This window comes from Montipora foliosa, chromosome 6 (genome assembly GCF_036669935.1).
Source record: "Montipora foliosa isolate CH-2021 chromosome 6, ASM3666993v2, whole genome shotgun sequence".
In the NCBI taxonomy this organism is placed as follows: domain Eukaryota; kingdom Metazoa; phylum Cnidaria; class Anthozoa; order Scleractinia; family Acroporidae; genus Montipora; species Montipora foliosa.
Genome location: NC_090874.1, coordinates 59141560 through 59166559, shown reverse-complemented (window position 1 = coordinate 59166559; position 25000 = coordinate 59141560). Strand labels below are relative to the sequence as shown.

Sequence of the window (25000 nt, the reverse complement as noted above, 5' to 3'; positions counted from 1 at the left end):
AGCTCATTATGTCTTGGAATAATAAAGCCTCCACGCCTGCACACCATGACGTGGTCTAGATCTAGAACATCTCCACACCCACAAATAGACGATAAGCAGACGATGAGTTGATTTTTGAGATAATAATAATAATAACAATAATAATAATAATAATAATAATAATAATAATAATAATAATAATAATAATAATAATAATAATAATAATAACTTTATTTTAAGTCTCAAGGTTATTTATCCAAGCACGAGGGCCCTACTAATTGGGGAGACTACAAATCAACTGAAATCGGAACAAATCAAATCGATTGTTGGTTTTTTAGGAAAGGGGAAAACCGGAGTAGCCGCTCGGAGCAGAGTAGAGAACCAATAAACTCAAGCCACATATGGCGTCGAATCCGGGAATCGATCCCGGGCCACATTGGTGGGAGGTTTCGTTTGATACAAGAATAGTTCTTATCTGAGTGATTGTATTTTAGGAAAGATTCTTTTAAACGAGACATCATGGAGCAAATGAAGTTTGAAGATGACCCTGAATACGAGGTAAATATCGCGTAAACAAGCAAGAATTTCATTATAGAAATCAAGAATAGGGATATTTAAAAAAAATTTTCGATTTTGACCTGAGATCAGTGCTTGTAAAAATCAGCGTGCTATGTTTACTTCGCAGGATTGAAACACACGGCAATCCGATTAATATATAGATTTAGCTAAGCCTAAAAGCGGTGCTACCGTGTAATTTATTCTTACAATAAGTTAACCTGGCTTGACCCTGCGATTTATTCGAAAACCAGCATGTGATCAGCGGTCAACTTTGAAGAAACAGCTGACTTCGCAGCTTTAAACTTGAACCCGAGGTATGGTCATGTGATACAGGTCAGCGGATACCTTGTTTTGACAGTTGTCAATTAACCATAACATTGATGTCCAATATCCAAATATGTTCCCGTCAAAAAATGGGGTTTGCACCACAAATTGGCATACATGGAGGGGTGGACGTACGGTGATACGGTGACCAAAACCAAGTATTTTCTCGTACAGATGGCTTACCATATTTTCTTCCACTAGTTCGGGTGCTATCACTGAGCTACAGGAGTCGTGGAAGCTACGCTATTAAATTGGGTTCAAAGGAAGACAGAGGTGATCTTCGCCCTTATCTGGACAATTTAAGCAATTTTCACTTTAGACACCTGAAAAATTCAAGGGGTTTCAACGGGATTCAAACCCATGACCTCTGCGATGCCGGTGCAATGTTCTAATGAAAGAAATGTATCTTTGAAGTGCGTTTTATATACGAAAAGTAGAAGTTCTATCTATCATACAGAGCTAAACCAATGAAATGGGCAAAAACGTTCATCGACTTGGCAGGGTTAGAGTTTTTAACAGCTTACTAGTAATATTCTTTTCTGATAGACTCGTTAGCCTACACAAAAAAAGGTAAATTAAAAACTTATGCGTCAGATTCTCTGATACCTTGCGCCAAATTTGTCTGTAGCCACCCGCGCATGTTTCTTGAGCTTATGCTGGCGTTTCTAATGACGATCAGACCTTAAGGATACCAACATGGCAGCTTCGACGTCATTTGGAAACCAAGAATAAGAGTAGGTGATGTCAAATCTCTAACACAAATAGTTTCTTTTCTTTTTAGGAAGCTCAGAAGAAATTACTTTTCACCAACGGTGTGCGCACAGCACTTGTTATGACCTCTTTGATCACCCTCTTCCCCATTGGAATCATATCGATCGTTTTCTGGATATTGGTAAGTGCGAAATCTTCGGCATCATTTTTATTAGAGTGGTTTTCAATTGAGTGTCGAAAGTAATTAGTGAATTACTTTGTTTTGCATTACTTCACTCAGTAATTGGCTCAAAGTTCTCGCGCCACTTTTTCAACCAATCAGAAGTGAAACAAAAACCAACTGTGTCTCGCCCGTGCACATTTTCCCGCGCTTTGTGTCGGCTACGTGTAATTACTTCGAGTTTTGATTGGTTTACTGGATTGTTTCAATCCTTTTTGATTGGCCAAAGTAATTACTTTGGCTTTGGTTTTACGACACTCATTTGAAAACCGCTCTAACAACGGCAGTGACCGGGTATTAGTGGTGGCCGCGTAATCATGATAGAATGCCAGAAATTCGCTTGAAAACTCTTAAAGTAACTTTGGGATTATGTGGCTTATAATTTGTGAATTGGCAATTTTTAAAACAAGGGGTCTCAAAAAATCACGAATTGAACTTAGATGCTGAAATCTGATAATTGTGAATCACTCGCTAATAAAAAAGGACAGTACATTTCCTCTTCCTGAAGGATTCTAGCTCACCTCCGTTTCCCCCTCCCGCACCTAATTCTATCATTACATTTAGGGGGAAGTCTTGAAGATCATATCTTTTATTTCGTAGGGTCGAAAGGCAGGACGTCGGGGAGTAAAGACACGAGAGGCAGAGAACTACCACGAAGCTGAGACCATGGCTTTGACATCAATCTCATTCGGATTGTGTGCCGTTTTAACCATACTAATTTGCATCCCACAATTAAGGGATTACGGAGTGCAGTAAATAGAGTTCACGTAACACATGACATGGATAGTTTACAATCAAGCTCTACGTTTCGGGAATCGCGAGTGATTAGGAATCGTAACACGCGAGATACGCGAGATCCTTTCTTCGACCAAAGTGTCCGCGCAGCGATACGCGAGGGGCGTGTACTTGCTCTCTCTCGCGTGATATCTCGCTATTCCTGGTTTTGTACACAAAGGCATTTTTAATCGACGCAAAAGAAAATTGTTTCCGTAAAGATAGCAAAATGACCCCCATGCATGACGTTGTGTGAAAACCGAAAATTTCCTATTACTCGCTGTACCCGAAAGAGGAGCTTTATTCCAAGCTAGTGATGTATGCTAAAGTGTAGAATGTACTTAAAAACTTGGGTTGAATATCTTTGGGTAGCTGGATTTACAGCAATAATCCTTATCTAGTCAAAACCTTTTCAGTGGAATAAAAATTTTCAGGCGCTTTCTGACTTGCCAGAACTATAGTTGTAGTCCTGAGTGAGTGGTCCCTGGTAAACAACCCTCATCATTAGCGTTGATATGGTTCTCCATTCGTGTTTCCCAGAATATACAATAACTATTCTTTCCGATTAAGAGCTATAGCGTAAATCCCAATAAACACGAATCCATTAAACGGATCTTGCGCGGATTCGATCTGGGTCAATGACTTTCGGAAAAAAGTACCCGTTTGTTTCCTCGCTCTAAGTCAGCCCGCGTTTCCAAATGCTGTAATTTGTTCTTGAAAAATAAGCTCTGACTTTTCCAACATTATGCGTAAGTGCTACAGAAGCAACGTTCCTTTTTTGTAGTCGTGGGAAACAAGCGAGAATGCACCATGTCGACATTATCAGCTCTAGCAATACAGCGGAACAATTTGCCTCCGGAATCAGGGCAAAATTCAAGTCTAGGGGATGTAACTGTGTCCACAACGGTGGTTGGCACGGGGGTAGGACAAAATTGCCCGGAGATAATCCCTACAGCAAGTTACTCTACAATAGGCCATTTCCGAGTTCATGTCTGCCTCCTCTTCAAAGCGAGTCTAAGTGCGAAGTTTTTCTTATGAAAATTAGTTTTCATTCATATGTAGAGTAGAACTAATTAGCATCACAAAAACTTGCACTCAGACTCGCTTTGAAGAGGAGGCAGACATGAACTCGGAAATGGCCTATTCTAGGCTCAATTTAAGATATGATGATATTCAAATCCACGATGCCGCGAAATGATCACAGCTCAATGCAGATACAAGGCGTTAGCCGTGCCTCAGATATTTTCACTGCACTGAATATCTCAGGTAGTCAGTTTCTGGGCTCAATGATATGAAACGGGATCTAACATTTCACAGTCATCGAGTATGGCAAGTTGCCGTGGGTCTTGGGTGGAAGTCGTGTGTCCCGAATGCCTTAGGCCCGACTTCACGATATCACAAACAAACTAGATTTTAGACGTACTCTCTCCAGTCCGACACGAACTCCGACACGTGAGTATGGGTGTGAGTAAAAGTCGTGGGTTAAAAAAAAAATCCCCAAAAAAATTCTTTTGGAGAAAGATAATTAAAAAACAACACCATTTCCCTATATCATTTAATGATGGTTAAAAAAATGCGTCACTGTATGACGGGACAAAAGGAAACATTGATACGAGTAATTCTGCTGACAACTGCACCACCCATCCAGCATCGCAAGCTCAAGTCTCAAATGTGCTCTATTGAATGTCTGTGAGACAATTTGGGCCAACGCATAGGGCGAATAAGTCACGAGTCAGGTAAGCTATTTAAAGAATCCCGATCAAATACACAGCAACACCATACAGAGCTAGCCTTGTTCTAGTTCTTAACAGCATGCTTGTAATCTCCATTCCTGATAGACTCGTTAACCTGAGGAAAGAAGCACAAATTTAAAGTCATGCTGTTGCCACCAAATGTACGAGTCAAGTTCTCTAGTTCGTAGGCTAAATTTGTCTGGAATCACCAGACACCACCTTCAAGGAGCAACTCTACAACACGAGGTTCAATTAAGATATGATGATAATGATGGTGATCATGAACCCTAACCATAAACGTATTCTTAAATCCTTAATAGAAATGCCCACTGTATGTGATTACGCATGATTAAACTAATTATGATACAGATATTTTTTTAATGGTAAACCGCTGGTCATTGACTAGTCAAACCTCGGACTCTTATATGAATTTGACTCGGAGTTGACACATACAATAAGTATTTTTTTCCCTATTTGCCTGGATTCAATTAAGCCGTATGGAAAACTGGACTCTACCAAGCAACACAAAGTGACCTAAAATGAATCAACTTTCACTCGAGTTGGCCATGGTTTACATCTCCGCTATGGCCCTTTATTTTTATGTCGCTGCACACGTCACCTTTATGGACTGCTTCGACGATACGGCGGCCATTTAAAATTATATTGGTCGAATAGCTATTATGGGGTGCCGGGGGCATCCCACAGTATCTTTTTAAATGATAGAAATCAAAAAGGCTGCCGAATAGTCGAAAGAGTCTAATGTGTTCTTTGCGCTGAAGAAGACACTCTTCCCCAATTTACGGACTGTTCCGTGACAGCGCTTAAAAAACATGCAAACAGGACCTCAGTGACTTAAGTGTAGAGCGATGCTAAAGTACCATCACCTAACAAGAGGCGAACAAAAACACCAAAAATCCAAAGAGCAGCGATTAACGTCTGACAAGAAAAAAAGGACTTTGCCATTCGATCCGCAAAAGGATCTACACCACGGACAACAGGGACCGCTGCAGGTTGTGTCTGAAATCAGTTGCAAGAGAATGGCAATAAAAAGCCGCAATTGTGTCATTAAAAGTTTAAAATACATAGTTAAAATGGTTAACTATACAGGACTGCAGATCATTTAAACAGTACCTTCACTGCAGGTGCGTCCACAGGGACAAATGTTGCGTTTGGTTGGGTGGTTTGCACCGTTAAGTCATCAAGGGACGTGTGCATTGTTTGCAAAGGCATTGCGTTTTGTGTTGGAATAAACGGAATTGCTCCAACAGCAACAAGCGGTGGCTGAAACGTGACAGGGGGAGCTTGGGAAACAGTCTGCAATGGATATAAAAACATGTGCTTGTCAGTTTCTAGTAAGGGTTAATTCCGAGGATCCCAAGCGTCCTCCTAACTTGACGCCAGTTTCGAGAAAGAAAGATTTTGAACCCTGAAAACTAGATTTTCTTTCATTATTCTAAATGATATTGCAGTGATGACTTCAAAAGGGGTGATCACGCTATTGGGTGAGTTTCTGCGATTTCGAGGCTTCTTAGGATTAATAAGCCTGTGGCTTTATCACTAAGTTAAGGTGAACTTGAAATGTGCGTATTGATGACGTCGAAAGCAAAATAATAATAATAATAATAATAATAATAATAATAATAAGGGTAACTAATGTGAAATAATAGGGTCTGTTCTTTTCTAGTTTGTAGGTTTCTCTTCTTATTCTCCTTTCTTTTTTTGCTTTCATTTGTGTTTTTTCTACGGTGCCTCAAACTTCAAATTTTTTTCTTAGAACTGCGAAACATTTGCTTGTTCTCCTTATTGGGAAAGTCTGAAATTTTTGGAGGGCTAATGAAAATGGTGCACAGCCACAGGTACCCCACAAATTATATGAACTCACACTGTAGACCGGCGCAGTTGGTGTATTGTCCATTTCATCCGCCGCAGAAATGTCAGAAGCAACTCCAAGGTCACACTGAAATCCGCCATTGTCAGCTTGATTCATCCCCACATCATAAGCTAGCGAAAAACATCAAAGAATACAATACTATTAAATTGATATTTTGCGCGGAAACTGTGCCCTGAAGAATTTTACAACCACGAGGAGCGCATTCTAAAGCTTATGTTCATCAGGGATGGCGCAGTGAAAGCACTCGTCTTCCACCAGTGTGGCCCGGATTCGATTCCCAGACTTGGTGACATTTACACGTGGGTTGCGTTTGTTGGTTCTCTACTCTGCTCCGAGAGGTTTTCTCTTGGCAATCCAGTTTTCTCCTGTCCTCAAACCAACATACGATTTTATAGAGGTTGATCTGATTTCTGTACATAGTCCTCAATTTGTGGCCCTGTTCTAAATGCAGTCATGTTAGTACATCTTGAAAAATGGGCATTTGTTCGTTGGGCAGCCATTTTGGACGTACGTCAGTTCTTGGGGAATTCAAAGCGAGTCGTAAGAAGAAAAGGCCTTTTAAGTCCTTTTAATTATCAAAATAATTAACGGGCTTAATTCACACCCACTCCACTGCACAAGGATAATGAGATACTGTCATAAGGCTGGTTTACACGACATACGACGCAAGCATATTAAGCATAACCAGCATACGCGTGCGCATTAACTTGTTGTTAATTAGTGTCTTTTGTTCTAATGAAAGGTACGAATTATCAAAACGCTACTGCGTTTGCGTATGTTACTTGTGCTTATGCTTGCGTCGTATTTGTAAACCAGCCTTTATGGAATACATACATACAACTTATCCGATAAATTCCATTTGCACATCATAGGCCCACTCAACACACCTTCATTATCAACATGTCAAACAAAATTTTAATTAATTAAAACTCCTTTCCGGTCCACGTTCGGAAAAACAGGTCAAATTTTACCAACCTCGTTCCCAGGGTCTCTCTGCTCTGCCTCCTTTGTCGTTGAGAAGAACGACCCCTATTCAGGCTCGTTACATGGCACTCCTAGTCGACAAACATTTTCCCACTAGGGTAGGGTTTTCGCTATATTTTGATCTCGTGACTGGACGAAAGCGTAATCGTTTAACAAAGCATTTTTTTAGATAAATGGTCTTAATTTTAAAAAAAAGTCAAAAGAGCTGGTCATATATTCTCACAGGAAATGAATTCCCAAAAAAGCGGTCAATCATTGGTGACTCTGACTCGTAGTTAGTAGCTGATGTTGCTTGTACAAAACATACTCTATCATACAATACACCAAACACTGCGTTTGGTAGATATAATGTCTCTTTTATTTTACCGTGACTAAAAATACACTTCACGATTTGTGTTATAAATTAAACCCTAAACTGTGTGCAGTTGTAAAAAATATCTTAACAACAATTTGCACGAAGTTGTTGAAAAACTGTCTACTCGCTGTACAAGCTTGCGACTTGGAATCACTTTGTTTTTCGTTCGAAAACAAACGAAAATCAAAGAACAATATATACTACCTGCACATGTTCATACTCTGAGTTGATTTGAAGTCGTTACGTGAGATGGTAATGTTTGTTGGGGTGCAGGGATGGCGCAGTGGTGAGAGCACTCGCCTTCCACCAATATGGCCCGGGTTCGATTCCCAGACTCGGGCGTCACATGTGGGTTGAGTTTGTTGGTTCTCTACTCTGCACCGAGAGCTTTTTCTCCGGGTACTCCGGTTTTCCCCTCTCCTCAAAAACCAAAATTTGATTTGATTTGCGTTAACTTGTTAATTTCAATTTACAGTGTCCACGAATAGTGCTCTACAGCGCGAGAAGATAAGACACTTAAATAAAGTTCCTTTACTGTCCTTTCCATGGATAAACGTTTCGCTTGCTTTCTTGAACGGCAAAACCTTCTTTTCTTTAAAAGTGTCGCAAACTATTAGCATTCTTCGTTATCAGTCAATTCCACTGCTCACTTGAGCTTCACACGGCAGAATTAAAAGAGCGAAAATTCGAAGCATGCGAGTGTATTTTCTGCAGCTTCCGATCGATTTGACAACAACCTTTCAGTTGCCTTTCTCCTCGAATTCCATGAGGAGTACATAAAATACCTTGACGTGAAACGTTTTGTTGATGCTCGTCTGACCACAAATGTGTGCTGATTCTCTCAATCGTAACGATGATAGCCCTCATTGCCTCCCCTCCCCTAACACGTATTTGGTTTTACCTCCCAGATTTTAGGAGACACGTAACCAGCCTACAGCAGGGTCTTTCTCTTCAACGACAAAGGAGGCAGAGAAGAGAGACCCTGGGAACGAGGTCAGAATTTTACCTGATAAATCCATGCCTTCCATGAAGAAATTTCAATGCCAAAGCAAGTTGTCAGCATAACATCGACGTTGACAAGCCAACTGTTATTTATTATTTAAATTCTTGATGGCCTGTAGTCCACTGATAGCGTTACAAGTGGAACTGTCCTAGCCAACGAGCCGTGTGAACCTGTACCGAGAGAGAGTTCTTCAGACTGGATTCCATTTTTATTCAATGTTCCACATGCTTTAATAAAACGTTTGTCTGATGATTAGTGCCTTTTCGTATCTTTAATCATAGAATGAATAACACAGAAACTAAATTATGCGACGATACTCTTATCTTGAACTTCGTCTTCGTGATATTCTTCCATTAAATGGACAGGCCATGGAAACATTCGCCAGAGAAATAAGCTCTGGGGCTCTAGGGCTGGTTGCTCGAAACTTGCTCGGTTGCTGGTTAGCGTTAACCGTTGGTTAAGACGTATCAAAACCTTTAAATTTCTATGGTATTTTACTCTGGTTAACGCTAACCATGCTTCGAAGAACCCGGGCCTGTTCGTTAAATTATGCAGAGATTAAATTAGGATAAAAACGTTGCAAAATTCAACAATATATTTCAACGGTCTATCGGCAACGTTACTCCCAATGACCGGCTTCCATTCTCCCATCTGTCCAAGTAATCTGACTGTTTATATAATTAGGTTCATTCAAGTTCAGAAGGATTCAGCTTGTGAAATGTATTAAAAGTAAAATGAGAAAAAAAACCTCCGGTTGTGTACCGACTGGCAGTCAACTTTCATTTAATTTAGGGAATTTATGATGGACATTGTCAGTTCCAAATTTCAAGATAGTGAGCCGCCTGCATATCGTTTCTTTTCTTTCCTCTGGTATTGTGCAAACTCAACAAAGACAAAATAAAACCATACCTTGTGAAATAACACCTTATGAAGAAGGCAGACTCTGCGATAAAATTAACTGCCCGGCTGATTAAACTTCGCTTTTATGCAAATTTTCATTATCGACAACCCTGAATCACAACTGGGTAATGTTATTGATTCTTGAGCTGTCACTAGGTGGTCGCACACATTTGACGTAGAACGTTCAAATTGAAACAAATTCAACCTAAACACTCACTGACATCAGAAGAACAGACCGCCTGGAACTCAGGAGCTGTAGCGAGACACAGCTGAGCCCGTGCTATGTTGTTGCAGCTGAAGCTGGAGCTAATAAGAAGTTTTAAACTAGGTCACGGTGACGGGGAAGCGGAGGAGCCGAGTGTCATCATTTTGTCTTAGAAGCTGCTACGCGGGTGTACTTTCAAGATATTGAATGTCTTTTTTGAAGCCGGAAATGCGGCAAGTTGAACAAAATATTTCCATAAATTTAACGTTCTGAAGGTCAAGCCTTCAGTAAATGAGCCTCTTCAACGTCATGCACTCAATCATGCATCACATATTTTCAGTCCATTGAAGATCACAGGTATATAGTTTGCCGCTCGGAGTAATGATTTCAAACGGTTTCTAATATTGCCCAGTCATCCTTAAGACATGTTACCAATTTTGGCATCCTACCCACTCATGGTTGCTATTAGAAGTTTACTATGGATCAAAACCATAACACAAACAGCGGCTACAAACATAATGATAAAGCGGATTTGTGCGCTTTATCATTATGTTTGTAGCCGCTGTTTGTGTTACGTTTTTGATCCATAGTAAACTTCTAATAGCAAACACTTCTAATAGCGACCATATTTCACTCTGAAGCTCCAGTCCAGGTCATAATAACACTTAACATCCTGGTATTCACTTCTAAACCGCCCCCACTGGCTTTTGAATGCACTACACAAGCCCCCATCTGCACACATTATGGGCCTGGGTCCAGTTTGTAAGGGTTGGCCCATGCAAGTGTCCGTTTTCATTTTGCATTTTGTGTTATTATGAGGGACCACACTTTGGCTTGCTGAATTTATAATATTGATAGTCACTTCATAGCTTTCATCTATTAGATAGGTAAGGGGAGACACTCACTGTTGGCAATTGGCTTATCTCAAACCAGAGAAAACGAATTGTCACCAAGACTTGTGCGTATATGTTGACCAAAAACGAATCCGAAAGCATTGTTTTGAAAGTTCAATGACTCTTGAAAAGTTCCAATTTTATCTGTGAAATCTACGTTTTAGGACCAAAACTTGTACATTCCAGGAATGTGAAGCAAAACGAACAAGAGTTATCGACTGTGGTGGTAATTGGTATGTTTTTCTCTTCAAAATTTGTTGCTTTGGAGCAACTAGTTATAAGATCGATGATTTCATAGGCCCACGTAATAACGATTAACCGAAAAACATGTTTGCATATATATAGGAGCAATTTTCTGGAATTTAGATCTCTAACCAATGACAGTTCAAAAATCACATACTGAGTCCCTTTATAGTTCTTATTGAAGCAAAGTCCACCTCAGAATGATCTCAAGTCGTAATTTCATTCAATCAGGCTTAAATTAAATCAAATTTATTTCGAGATTTTCAGTTTCGATGTCAACTGAAAACCAAGCACTGTGCAAAGCATTTCGAGATGAGGAAATTTTGTTTGCATATTGCATTAAGGCGACGAAATACGAGATACAAAAATCCTCAACTTGTTACGCAACATTATAACAGTTTCGTTGCAAGTTTTGGTCGATGTTTCGCGTTTTTCACCTCGCGTGATCAACTTGATCCGCAAGAAAAACATTTGTTGCGGGTTGAAGAAATGCAGGGCGCGAAGTGGTTGATTTGGTAGTACACGAGCACACTTGTTGCGCGACAAGTTGTGAGCTTGATGAAAAACGAGCAACAAAGCGAAAATTTGTTGCTCAGAGTAAACCCGCGCTCTACTTTTGGCAACAACTTTCTTCAACCAGCAACAAATGTTTTTGTTGCGCGACAAGTTGATCATGCAAGGTGAAAAACGGGAAACATCGACCCAAACTTGCAACGAAACAATGTTCCGCGCCATGTTGAGGGTTTTTTTATCTCGTATTTCGCCGCCTTTATCGGTACCGACCACCAAACATTTTGCAGAACAACGAAAAAGATTCTCACTGAGTCAAAACTAGGTTCTTTGATGGGAAAACTTTCACCAGGCTTTTTCTTTATTATTTACAAACACGCTTTTTGCAAAAGCTGAATAGACCAATTTCGATATATTAAAATTCAGTCCTAAACAAAAGACATCATCTCGAGGCTCTGGGGAATAAATATAAGGATTTGTATGAGTTTCTTCCCCAGAGCCTAGAGATGATGTCTTTTGTTTTCGACTGAATTTTAATATATCGAAACTGGTCTATTGCGTTTGTACTGCAAATTTGTGATGCGTGATGCAGAGTCTATGATTATTGACCCAGTCTTATTCTGTATGTAAAAGCTACAGTAGACTGAGACGAGGAAACATTGAACTCTCATTTAATTAGCTACACTGAAAACGGAATCCGTCTATTGAAATATTTTGTTTTTGAAAGAGAGAATGATCCTCGCACTTAGCTAGACAGTTTAAGGACGGTGCCTACTAATTCAAAGGTATGTTTGCGCGGTTTACTGAATATGCGGGAAAAGCAGATCTTAACAAGTACTATTGAAATCCAAAAAGAGAATTGGGAGTAACCACGCATTTTTCAAAGATAATTCATGAGCAATATTTGTAAAAAGCTTTAAAATACAAAGCAATGCATGGCGTTATTTCTCAAATTGAAGCTCAATTATCTCTAAAGAATGCATGGTTACCCCCAATTTTCTTTTTGAATACCAAGAGTATTTACGAAGATCTACTTTATCTGCATAGTTTTAAACCGCGCAAAAATATCCCTGTATTAATAAGCACCACCCATAGGAAATCCGAGTCTCTCGAGATGCGCAGAACGTATGCGCAAGAACAATAGTAGGTACCGTCCTCAAGCAATTGTCTCATATAATGATGGATACCTGAAAAATTCAATTGGCCCGAACGGGATTCAGTCGAACGCACAACCGTTGCGATGCCGGTGCAATTCGTTGATCTAGAAAAGAAAGGTTCAGTTCTTAACTCACTGAGGCAATTCAGTGTTCTTCTTTTACCAATTCTCTTTACATTGCAAAATATCGCGAAATAATTCATTCGCAGTATTAATTAATTATGATATGGTTCGAGCTCTGATCGCAAACATCTGGTATTTTCAAAAGCTGGTAATTTGAAATTTACAGCTAGTTTTAAAAAGTCTGCTGCATCTTGCATGTGTACACCGAGTAATGCTGCTCAGTTCAGACGTTTAAAGAAATTTGTCAGTTGCTCAGTTTGAAGAAATAAGACAGCACAGGTATCAAAGTCATCTACTGGAGCTGCTGAGTTGAAAAAACCTAAACGAACCTGAGAATTCCATTAATAGTGAGTATCAGTATATTCTTCATTATCTCTAAATAAAAGAATTGTTCTCTGGCGTAAAATCACAATTGACCTTTTGAATAGGCTTCAAATTTATGTATAGAGGAACCGTTAGGGCCGATTTACACGATACGATTTTGTCGCATGCGACAAGCTCACGACAGGCCTACGACATGACTTAACATGTTTTAAAACGCTGCGACAATCGTAAGTCATGTCGTAGACCTGTCGTGAGCTTGTCGCATGCGACAAAATCGTATAGTGTAAATCGGCCCTTAGAGTTGCATGAGCCTAGTTTTCAAATGAATAGTAATTGTTATTTAGCGTTGCCTCTGCCAAATGCCAAATGTAAACTTTTATAGAAACGAAGATGGGTAAGGCGTTTTAAAACCTCGCTTATAAGCTTGGAATACAACAGTATAATCCTTAAATCAATGAAGAATTTCAATGTAGAAACAGTTCGGATGTAAGGTGTCTTAGTTTTTCGAAGGCTTGATAAAGACGATGCTTCGTCCTGTCCCGCCATCTTGATTCACATTTGTGTCAATCAAACAATCAATTAACTTTATTTCCTCACAGCTAAAATTTTAGTACAAATTATAGCATTCAAAAGAAAACAAACACACACGATGCAAAGCCTGTAACTAGTCTACATGCAAACGGTTGAGATTGGAGACCAAATCAACCATCCGGAGTTTGTAGATGGCCTCCATATTGCCTTTAATTAGAAGTGCAACATATACGAATGCAGCAGATGAAAACATACGGATGACAGTTAAAAAGGGCGGGGTTCTGTCAAATTCGGGCCAAACTCGGTCTCCTCTGCATTCGTGATTTTGTTACAGGAGATAACTATTATTAAGAAAGATGGCTGAAAATGACACTAGTCCAGGTCTCAAATTCTTTAACTGAAAGTTCTTCCCAACTCAAACTTTAAACATGCGTGTCAATCCTTGTCCCGTTATAATGATCATAAAAGGTGATAAAACGTAAAAGACTGTTAAAAGAGCGTCACAATGACAACAAGTTTGTCAACATAAAAATACATGCAGCCTGCCTGAGGTTTGTTCAACAGATAAAATGGCTACAGATAATTGTTGGCAATCATTATTTGGGTCTCTCTTTCTTTCATTAGTTGTAGCTTACAAAATGGTTGACCAAAAGGAATCTGAGATCAGTATTTTGTTCTGTCACCCGACACCATGTGATCTTCGGGTCGATCATCGGACAAAACCGTCAGATCAATTTCATCCTCAAGAACAAGCTCAAGCCGTCGTCAACCTCGTTCAACCTGATCTTAATTTTTGGCCGGGAAACCAATCAAAAGATCTTGAACTAGTTCCACGCGGTGATCACACTCATGGTGATCATAATCATCAAATTAATAATCAAACGCAGCTCTGTCACCAAACGCGATCTGGTTACCAAGCTCATTCTGGTTACCAAGCCCAGCCTTATTACCCAAATTCAGTTCAGGCTCATCTCCAGGCCACTAGCTCCAAGGAGGAACCCCTTCCTTACCAAGTTCACCCCAATAACGTTCCTGGACCTCCGCCCATTTATGAAGCCCAACCATTGCCTATTTGTTTGACACAAGACCTGTCGGCTCCAGCAAATTCAGTACCAGCAGATATCCCTGGCATTGTTCCTGACCCTGAGCATGAGCCCATCAATGTGGACCCTAATGTGAGCACACGTTTTGTTGCATTTATAGCCAACATCAGGTCTTGAGCAATTCTTATTCATAGGGCCGTACTTGGGAAGGGGTACGGGAAAGTACCCCATCCCACCTCCTCCATCCTCCACTATTGTTATTGCGCATACGTTCTGCGCATCTCCAGATACTCGGATTTCCTATCGCCGATGCTTACTAATGCAGGGATATTCAGTTTTGCGCGGTTTAAAACTATGCAGATAAAGTAGATCTTCGTAAGTACTCTTGGTATCCAAAAAGAAAATTGGGGGTAACCGTGCATTCTTTAGAGATAATTTAGCTTCAATTTGAGAAATAACGCCATGCATTGCTTTGTATTTTAAAGCTTTTTACAAATATTGCTCATGAATTATCTTTGAAAAATGCGCGGTTACCCCCAATTTTCTTTTTTGATTTCAATAACACATGTTAAGATTTACCTTTCCTGCATAATCACAAATCGGGGCAAAAGTACCTTTGAATTAGTAGGCACCGTCCTTAAAATGATGAACAGTTTAAAGTGCCCCTGTGACCAAAAAATCAATTCATATTTTTCTTTGGATTTCAAAACTATGTTAACAAAACACTAAGTGACCCACGTTTTAAGCCTTGATTCCAAAAAGACACCTCTTTATTTTAACTGGAATTTTCCTATTTAATGGTCCGCCATTACTAACATTATGTTCTTGAGAGAGCTGGATCGAGGAGAAAATGACGTCAAAGGCTCACTAGTCTAAGAATGCAATACGTGTGTACGCTGCAAAATTAATATGCAGCACGGGGGTTTGGGGCTTTCAGACTTTTATACTCACGCTTTGCATATATAATAAGCTGCGTTCACACGCTGAAATTTTAAGCTAGTGAGCCTCTGACGTCAATTTTCCCTGGATCCAACCGTCTGAGGTCCAATCGGTCAGTTTTGAACGTGAGTAATGGCGGACCGTGAAATCCAAAACTTACACTCAAAGTAAACGGCCTTTGGATAAAAATCAAAGCTCAAAATTTTGCCAGTCAGGTGTTAAGCAAACACACTTTCAAAATATGAAAGAAAAAAGGAAGTAGTTTTTTCTATCACAGGGGCACTTTAAAAAGTAACAGTAACAGTTTGGTAAGCTTTGGTTAGATTCCTAAAGTTATTATTGTTTGTTTGGATGTTAGTTTGTTCTGTTTATGAGTGTCAGTAATTTACTTTAAGGTGAAGGCTACACGTCTAAATTCACAGTCACAGTGAGTGAGGTCTCGCCACCACTTTCCACAAAACAAACTTGGTTAAGTACTGCTCTTAGTGATCGACAAACAACAGGTGTTGAGAATCACAAGATATTCAGGCCATCTCCCAATTCGGAAACGTATTAGTAGTAGTGTTTGAACTAAAATATATGTCATATTAGCAATAAATGGTCAGTTCCTGCTGTCTTCAGTTGCTTATTTCACGTTAAGTTTTCGTTCTGTTTCACAATTTGCAGGTCCAGCCTCGCCGTCCTCGAGCGCCTTCTTTGCCAGAGAGACCAGAACCTCGGCCCCCACCGTGGACTGGGTTTTCCATTTGTGTTCTAGTTTTCCTTTGTCCCGTCGGCTTAGTGGCTATTTTGTTCTCTTACCTGGTGAGAAACAGTAATTCTTGTCTAAGAATTAGTACGTTCATGCAGAAGACAAAAAAAAATGTTAAGTGGGGAGCTGGGTTGCGTAGAATAGTGAGAGCACAGAATATCAATGAGCTAGACCGTTATGGGGGTTATGGACACATGCCCGATGTATTTCTAGAGAAGAGACGAACGGGAACAACCCAGATTTGGATGGGAATAGAGAGTCAAGGGTACGGCGATTAGACCTCTGCCCTCCTCCCTCTTCCAATACGATGTCTCACTTGTGGTATCTTTAAATTTCAGACGAACACAACGTACGATAAGGGAAATTACCCCAGAGCCAGGTGCTTCTCTAAAATGGCCAGGTGGACAAGTGCATTTGGTATTACCAGTGTTTTTCTCGCGGCATTCTTCCTCGCTGTGTTCTTAATGTAGGGAGGATTGTTAATGACGTAATCTGTGCTTCTGGCCTTTAATAGAATAAGAACCAATCAAATCGCTAGTATCAAAAATTTATGAATAAAACTCTACTACATCAAAGTGTGGCTCAAACCTTTTGGGCGAATGGTCGTGACTGCTGAGACAGTGTTAAACTGGTAATTTATGGCATCACGAAAAAGGGTTGTCAAGAAGAATTTTTGTCCACAATAAAATGGAAATATGGCTGATAATTTTACTTCCAAAAACCAAACGGTGAGGCTTGTCCCGACAACGCAGCGTCGCCTTGTCCAGCGGAATTCGCGTCAACTTTCGGGTGGCAGTTGATGTGGCTGCCGTAGCTAGCAACATGTCAAGTAGGTTTTTTCGCAATAAAATGGAATATGGTTGTAATTTTCGTTCAAAAAGAAGAAAACGGCGAGACCTGTCGCGACCAGGCGACATCACTTCCTCGTTCTTGTGAACCTGGCCCAAGAGGTTGGAGGGACAGATTGTGTTGTCCATGGGATAAATCACTAACTTAATTGGTGTGAAAAATACTAATCCAGTCGATATTGGTTTATCCTAGTGGATAACGCTTTCGACCGCGTCCCACTTTGCTCAAAGGCCGGAGATGACTTTATCCGTTGGTTGACTCACTATCCAACAGTTAAACTCCGTGCAAAGATTTAAGTATTTGCTTGTGCAACTTTGTATCTAAGTAAAGACGTGTTCGAAAACCTTTGTCAATGTTTAAGGCGAAGTACATTTTACACTCTGGATAGCGACTTCTTCACTGCATAAAGTTATCCAGCCTTTAAACAACTAGGGCGTGGTCGACGTCCCAGTTGTTCAAAGAGGCCAGATAACTTTACCGGGTGGATAAGTCACTATCTGATAGGTTCAGTTTGCGCAAAGATTTGATTATTTGCTCACTTAACTATGAATATGCACACTCTGAGCTCCTCTAAGTCTAAGAGGCGTGCACGAAAACCTTAGCCAAAATGTAACTTGGACAACATTTTATGCTCTCGATAGTGCCGGGTTTATCTACTGGATAACATTATGCCACCTTTGAGCCGCGACTAGGGCCTGACAAACAACAGAGGCCCGCACTGACTAAGACACCAATAAAGTAAGGCATTGAATCTTCAGTTACTTAGTCTTATTTATTAACTACATGCAATCTACAAATGTACTATAGTGCCTCATTAAAGAATATTGTTTAGCTCAATCAGAAGTCAGCCTGTTGACACTGACGGTCGCTTTTATGCAACAGTAGTCTCTGGGAGGCGCGGTGGCCTCATGGTTTGTGCGCTCGACTCCGGATCGAGTGGTTTGGGTTCGGGTCCTGGCTGGGGACATTGTGTTGTGTTCTTGGGCAAGACACTTTATTCTCACGGTGCCTCTCTCCACCCAGGTGGATAAATGGGTACCGGCGAAATGCAGGGGGGTAACCCTGCAATGGACTAGCATCCCATCCAGGGGGGAGTTGAAATACTCCTAGTCGCCTCGTACTAATGAAACCGGAGATAAGTGCCTGCCTGATGGGCCTTCTGGCTCGTAAGCATGAGACTTTACTTTTACTTTTTAGTCTCTCAAGGAAGTAACAGTTGAATTCTAGTACGTCGTTGTGGTTCGTGTAATCAAGTGTTGGCTGCACGAAAACGGAAAAGCCAGCTACGCAACCGAACAGGCGACGAAGTATGAGCGACTTCTAGGTAGGACTACGAGAATCATGACTTGAAGTAAGTGTTTTTGGATCTGAGCATGCGCATTGACAAAACTTGAGCACTTCAAACTTTATGCGCATGTTCAGGACGGAAAGCACAGCTTTCCTCCACCTTGAGGTTGAAGTAAGTTGGGGAGAGGCCTCCATTTCGTCCACTTGGCCGCGTCTCTGCTTTAGTGTCGAGGCTAAAGGTGATAAAAATCTTCTCACCCTCAAAAAATTACTGGGGCTATGCCATGGAACTGGTAATTGATCACTAGTTTCGAACTCGAAATGGCAATACAGAATTATTTTCCCAATAAAATTCCAGTTACATCACAAATACCCAATCGATCAAATTTTATTTGTGTAATAACTATTTCGGATTTATCCTGCTTGGGGATACTTGAAATGATTCTGAGCTAAACAAGCGTGCGTAGCAGGCGGTTTGGTGCGTTTTTCTATATAATGGCCGCGAGAAAACTGGACAGAGGTCAAAAGAAAATCCGCCGGGGTAGTATGGGAAAGGCAACAAACCGTGTTTACAGGCTAAAGCAAAAACGAGCTAATCCTTCGCCGAGATTTCAGCTCCAGGACACGGAGCACAAACATGGAAAAACCATTAGGTTTATTTTGGCGGTTTGGGCCGAGCACCGCGACCTGTAGCAGGAAGGTTAGCCATACAAGTACAACTGACCTCTTAGTACATCCAAGAACGCTACTAGTAACACAAAGCAGAGCTGAGTGACAGTTTACAAAAAAGGTTACTGTCAGACGGAGGCCAGAAAAAAACCTGCCATAAAAACCCCCGGTGGGGAAAAATAGGCAGGAAATCTGGGTAGCTGAGGAACTATGTCCCAAGCTCTAAGAAGCCCATCCTACGAGTCTTTACAGTCAAAACACTTTAAAATGCGAGTACAAACCGAAAATGAAAAATAACGCAATATATTGAAGGTATCGGCTTAGAATAATTTCCTACGTTATACACGTCTCTTATATATGCCTCTCTTCTACCCATGGTGTAATTCGCCTAAACTCTGGCCCACTCTCCACTGCTCTGATGCCGCAGAAATCATTTCTGGTTTATTCGTATAGACTCACACGTCAAAAATTCCTTATTAGTGTTGTACATCGAACCACTGATCACCCAAATTAAAGCTGTTTTAACCTCGGTGTCGTTTTCTCTTACTTTTCACTGTATTTCTTTTATGTTTCTCTACAGTTTGTGGAGTTTACTGCGATAATCCTCTCTCTTTTAGGAGCGTTTTGTGTGTCGAGAAATTATCGGGCTAAAATGACATGACATAGTTCTCTCAATAAAATAACAAGGCTAGACGAGAAGTTTTTTTTCCCAGCTCCCAACAGCTTACTAAATTCAAATTGTCTTTTCTAAATTCAATTTTCAATTTTTTGCAATTCTTTCTTCTTCAGCTTTCTTCCTTTTTTATCACGATGTGGTTCAGTCTATGCTTCTTTGACTCCCTTTTCCTTTTAAGTTTTTCACATGCTTCATGCTTTCGATAGACGTTACGTTCTTCAGTTACATAAAGGCATCATCTTCTGAGGTATCTCGGCTCGTGCAGTGATTCTAATGAAAGTCCTTCATATTCCGACAATGATCTGAATGATTACTCCTAGTTTTATTCTGTGTTTTCATCATTGCTTTTATTGATCTGTTGGTCGATGCATGGCATTTAGGATTCTATTTCCTCTTAAAAAGTTTTGTCATGCATATTCTGAATATATCACAGAGGTAGAGACAAATGCTCATATCAACCGAAAATCAACAGTTCAGCTGATCCATTCGCTTAATATATGCCTAATTATATGCATCAGTTCAATGAGCGTCACGATTGCAACATCACAATACACACACGTATCGCATGAGTTCAACTGAATAACTGATCTGTTTTTATTGTCATTACAAAGAACTGAGGAATTTGCATATGCGGATCATTAACGAGCTCGGTAGCGTTCTGGCACCGTGACTAGTTTCGCACCGGTCGAGAAACACGCGTTGCTACGAAAGCAAACAGAGTGTCTACGTTGATATTTTATGACGATTACAATAGTGAAGGGATTTACTGTTGGCAGAGAAACGCTGCGTTCTACGAGGCGAAAGAAATTGAGAGACTGATGTAAGGTAATTTGATTTATCACTGAGACATGCGAGTGTTCTTATAATAAAATGCTACCCAGTGAAACACTTAAGAACTGGGAGGGTTTTTTTAAGCATTGTTGACAAATGCCACACAACTTTTTAGTGTAACTAAAACATCGACACAGTGCACTGGGTAAGATCTCTGATCAGTTTTATGTGAATTATTTGAAAACTTCATAACCACTGAGCAAGATGGCGCAGAAGTACCAGAACGTACAAGAAACTTTAACTATTACAGCGTGATGGGAGATAAATACATACATGGGTATAAATTAGGACAGCATTCAGTGAAGAGTCCACGTTAAGTATATGGGTTATTAAATTTAATAATAATAAAATGTTCACTACTTGCTGTTATCACAAGTATTTGAAGTTGAGGTATGTTGTCGACAATACAGCAGCGAATAAATGAAGCCTAGCCATCGATCCCTTCTTCTACTCATCACAAAAAAAAACACATTCAAAAGACAAAGCAGAGTTTTACTTCGAAAATCTCTACTGCATTAAGAATTTCTGGAAGTGCCAGAGTTTAGAGACATTACGAGAGTTAACTGAAAAACAAATTACAAACATAAAAGGAAACTAAAAAAGGACCAAGTGTGGGGCAATTGTGGATATTGGTCACGCATACATTTACGTCATCATTCGTCATCGCACTTAAATAGCGTCAATAAGTCAGTCGACCAAAGCAACGCTGCGCATGTCATAACAGGGCTGCTTTGTTGCTTTTTTTTCAGATTCTATCAATGCATTCCTCCTGTATCTGCTTGCGGTTGTTATAAAGATGTTGACACTATAAGATGGACAGAAATCCTCAGACTCATGGTAATATTTAACCAATTGCTTCTACCGCTGTTTTCTTAGAAAGGGTGGTCTTCAACAGGTCGTCAGTCACCTTTGAATAATGCCGTACTTATAGACTAATACCAACAACGCTGTCAAGACCAAGAATATTTCGTCAAAATGCTTGCTCATTTTAACTTTTGGTTACCATACTACGAAAACCATCGATATGTGGAACGGGCCCGAATTACTGAGTCACTGCCCCGCCCACTTTCGCTTGCAAATAGTTCAAATTCTTGAGAGGTGTTGTTTTCGACGCCACTCTTCAGGCTAAGGAACCTTTCTTTCTTTTCACTTACACCCTCTGGACAAGAACAAATTTTGTCTCCACTTCACAACGAATGAAACACACAGTTAATAGGCAAATAAGGGGAGAGCCTGGCAAGAACCAACCCAAAACTTAGCGTGAATAAGAATCTACATAACTTGCTCAATAACTGTTTGTTGATGGGTGTAGACTCCTGCCGCCGACCACTTGTGCGAATTGTCCATGTGGAAACTTGTGAAGAGTCCATCCTCAAAGCAGATCTGAACATATTACAATAGGTATTTGACGAGTTTTTTGTTTTTGTTTTTTTTGGTCCACTACTCTGGACCAAAATCTCTCACGTATACAAATGCGAGTCAGAGAACAAAGAAACAAGCATGCAGCTAAAATATAGTCTGGTCAGTCCACAACTTTGGACCGATCCCTATATGCAAACACAATTGTGCCGTTTAGGCTGGGATATCCACTACTTTATGTTATAGACGAAAATCATCATGTACTGACACGTCACGCCAGTTAGGCAGGGGAGTCCACAACTTTGGACACAAATCCCCGTACAAAACATACCAGGCCAGTTAGGCTGGGGTATCAACAGCTTTGGACCAAAATCCCCCTACGACGCATATCAGGCCAGTTAGGCTGGGGCGTCCACAACTTTGGACATAAATCTCCGTACAAAACTGATGCGGCCAGTTAGGCTAGGGTGTCCACAACTTTGGACGAAAAATCCCCGTACAAAAACATAACACGCCGGTTAGGCTGAGGTGTCTGCTACTACGGACCCAACAACCCCATATACAAACATTATATCATGCTAGTTAGGGTAGGGTGCCCACCACGTTGGACAAAAACCCTAAAAACGAGCACATTATGTCAGACAAGCTGAGTCGTTCACTAAACCTAAAATACAAAAATATCGTACAAGTAGACAACGCTAATTTAAAACAGGATAATAATAATAATAATCTGAATAATAATACAGGAGCTGAGCAACCGCTTACAATAGACGTGCGATTAGAACGGAGGCCAGAAAAAACCTGCCATAAAAAACCCCTTGGGAATCTGGGTAGGAACCATGGCTCAAGCTCCGGCGGTTGGTAGCCTTTCCTACGGGGGCTGTACAAAGGTAAGACAGCCGATAGTGCAGTAAAAACAAAACATCTCTGAACTGGGTTGATTCAGAGGCCTAGATGACTATCACGTGCTACACTTCCCCTTATATACGGTTTTCTCTCTACCCATGATGCACCGGCCTGGAGCCCTGGCCGCGTTGATTCCCGTGCCGACAAAATAGTTATTTCGGCCTTCTTCGCGAGCTCATTCGTCAGAAATAACATTCTTATCCATTTCCCCCCGTACTCATGATTTTCAAAACGTATCTTTCTATTGTTGTAGTTGTTCCGGTACACCTTGACGGCGAAAGCTGGCCATGGCCACCGCTCACACCGTGGGAAAGGAATTTCATCAAAATGTTTAACTGAAGTGGGCGGGGCAGTCACTCAATAATTCGGGCCCATTCCACAGATGGGTGGTTTTCGTAGTAAATTGGCCTGGCGATAGATAGATGATAACAGCAGAGTGAAATAATGGAATGAGCCATTTACTATACGAAATAAAATCTCCAACTGTCACTTGTTACTGAAGATGACTTTTGCTCAGTTGTTGAAACGTCAGTCACTGTTAACAGCCCTTCTCGGGGCTCCTATTAGCCGGACGATCAAATTCTATCGAGGTATACAATCAATACGGGCGGCACTTTTCGCGGGAAAAAAAAAACACAAGTGATTTTTCTTTAGCCTCTAATTTGGTGTATGTGCGGCCAATCGATACGGAAAGTTGGATAACATTCAGGGAATTATTTTCGAGGCCGTTTGTTTGGGAACCACTCGAACAAATATCATTCATATTTTTACGTTTTTCAAGTCAAAGTGGCAACCGCGCAAATTTACTTTCGGCGCCCCAATGAATCACTCGTTTTGAATCTAATCAATTCACGTCATATGTACTTATTGACTGATTTTAGGTCGGGCCGGACGGGAAAATATTTGGCCCGAGGTCATGGCGTACGGACCGAACGCAGCGAGGTCCGTGCGCGATGACCGAGGGCTAAATATGTTTTCCTGTCCAGCCCGACCTTAACTCAGTCAATAAGCATTTTATCATGGGGCACTTTATACTATTCATGAGCAAGTATGGACAAAATAAATAACAAAGCTTTGCACAGAAATTTTATCTAACATGTTGTTTGCATTTGCTTTTCTGGCTGTAAATAACTTAATCATGGATGTTTAAATCGATGAAATCTTCTGAAATCGCATCGCACGGAGCAGTTCGTGTTCGTAGCAGGGTCGTACCGCTTTTTCTGGCCCTGCTCGCGCTAATGCATACGGCCCTTATAAATATCCACCATTAGCCATCTTCAGTTCAGTGAATAATTGTTAATAATTATTGGTCAGAAAATTCGTGACGTGACTGGTTTTTCTCTTCTCAACCAGAACCAGGTTCCCTCCAGTTTGATGGCGCAACAACAAGCCAACAAGAGCCCAATCAGAGAACGCCTCCGACAAGAAGTACAGTGTCATCTCTATACCCGACGGCACGACAGTCTGGGCATAACATGACACCTGAAATAACTCAACAAAATGTAATTCATTCAATGACTAATATAAAGAATGCATTGTATGGGGAATCTTTGCTGAGATCATTGACATACGGAGGAATTTCGTTCCAAGAAGGCGTCTTTCTCTACACATGTTGAGCTCAAAAGTTGATAGAACTTGTTAAACTAAACAATCTCCGTAATTTTAATTCGCTTTATGGTTTGATAGTCAGCAAAAAAATTGCCATAAATACTGATAAATATTATGTGGGAAAAGCGCTTATGAGCCCGTACAATCTGCGTAAAATTTCAAATCATCAAAACAAACATTTTGCAAAGATTATCAATTGGCCTGTAATTTTCAAAGACAGCGGATTCTACAACACACTATCGGTATCCAGTTCTTGGTTTTATGGTAATAACGAAATTTTCTTTCGGGAAAGTTTCCCAGTTGAAGGCAGAAACCTTTCAACCTGAGACCCAAAGAGCCCATGAACTATTCTTTCCTCACTTGAATCCATAAATTATCTAATGCTTCTATGGTAAAAGAACTTAATAGGCCACTTGCACTAAGAGGTCACGTGACCAATGCTTCCCTTAAACAGTGAGTTGTAATCTTGCTGTTGCCAGAAATTGACAGAACACATAAAAATTATCTTACACGCGAAATTTGACAGGAAACGCATTTAAGGGAGATATTTTATGGTACTTTGATTTTTCAACAAAGTAGCATGATTTGTCTTGTCCGCCATGTTGGAGGGCATACTCTTGCCCTCCAACATGGCGGCCAAAACTACTTTTTGCTTATATCTTGTT

The 25000-nt window shown here is 40.5% G+C and overlaps 4 protein-coding genes across 6 annotated transcripts in view; 3 read left to right on the top strand and 1 right to left on the bottom strand.

Annotated features, from left to right (window-relative positions):
* The window catches only part of LOC138007959 (uncharacterized), an 18594-nt gene extending 15568 nt beyond the window's left edge, over positions 1-3026 (top strand). Inside the window, exons 2-4 of the mRNA XM_068855108.1 lie at positions 474-537; positions 1643-1753; positions 2393-3026. Coding sequence (XP_068711209.1) covers positions 499-537; positions 1643-1753; positions 2393-2548 — 306 coding nt within the window. The 5' untranslated portion in view covers positions 474-498 and the 3' untranslated portion in view covers positions 2549-3026. The remainder of the gene's footprint in view (positions 1-473; positions 538-1642; positions 1754-2392) is intronic.
* A 1077-nt stretch (positions 3027-4103) lies between these two features.
* Positions 4104-9719, bottom strand: LOC138006091 (uncharacterized). 2 transcript variants are annotated; one of them, XM_068852256.1, is made up of 6 exons: positions 9442-9719; positions 8536-8702; positions 6182-6300; positions 5431-5613; positions 5184-5316; positions 4104-4414 (listed from the first exon to the last, which is right to left on the bottom strand). In XM_068852256.1, exons 2-6 carry the CDS (start codon positions 8555-8557, stop codon positions 4410-4412), a joined length of 462 nt encoding a protein of 153 aa, XP_068708357.1. In that variant the 5' UTR covers positions 8558-8702; positions 9442-9719; the 3' UTR covers positions 4104-4409. The 2 variants fall into 2 exon arrangements, with proteins under 2 accessions (XP_068708357.1, XP_068708358.1); XM_068852257.1 differs by lacking the exon at positions 5184-5316.
* A 3001-nt stretch (positions 9720-12720) lies between these two features.
* Positions 12721-17813, top strand: LOC138006090 (uncharacterized). Its single transcript, XM_068852255.1, has 4 exons — positions 12721-12909; positions 14042-14592; positions 16066-16203; positions 16489-17813. Exons 2-4 carry the CDS (start codon positions 14056-14058, stop codon positions 16618-16620), a joined length of 807 nt encoding a protein of 268 aa, XP_068708356.1. The 5' UTR covers positions 12721-12909; positions 14042-14055; the 3' UTR covers positions 16621-17813.
* A 2441-nt stretch (positions 17814-20254) lies between these two features.
* LOC138007958 (transmembrane protein 91-like) overlaps positions 20255-25000 on the top strand; it is an 8730-nt gene continuing 3984 nt past the window's right edge. Inside the window, exons 1-3 of one of the 2 annotated variants that reach the window (XM_068855107.1) lie at positions 20255-20451; positions 21212-21299; positions 24081-24229. In XM_068855107.1, coding sequence (XP_068711208.1) covers positions 21275-21299; positions 24081-24229 — 174 coding nt within the window. In that variant the 5' untranslated portion in view covers positions 20255-20451; positions 21212-21274. Of the gene's footprint in view, positions 20457-21211; positions 21300-24080; positions 24230-25000 lie in introns of both variants that reach the window. The other variant, XM_068855106.1, reaches the window with a different exon arrangement.

Coding starts and splice junctions, on each gene's coding strand:
- LOC138006090 (XM_068852255.1), top strand. CDS start 14,056: ATGGTTGACCAAAAGGAATCTGAGATCAGTATTTTGTTCTGTCACCCG. Junction 14,593..16,065: donor CCATCAATGTGGACCCTAAT/GTGAGCACACGT, acceptor CACAATTTGCAG/GTCCAGCCTCGCCGTCCTCG. Junction 16,204..16,488: donor CTATTTTGTTCTCTTACCTG/GTGAGAAACAGT, acceptor TTTAAATTTCAG/ACGAACACAACGTACGATAA.
- LOC138006091 (XM_068852256.1), bottom strand. CDS start 8,557: ATGGAAGGCATGGATTTATCAG. Junction 6,301..8,535: donor GGAAGGCATGGATTTATCAG/GTAAAATTCTGA, acceptor GTTTTTCGCTAG/CTTATGATGTGGGGATGAAT. Junction 5,614..6,181: donor CAACTGCGCCGGTCTACAGT/GTGAGTTCATAT, acceptor TATCCATTGCAG/ACTGTTTCCCAAGCTCCCCC.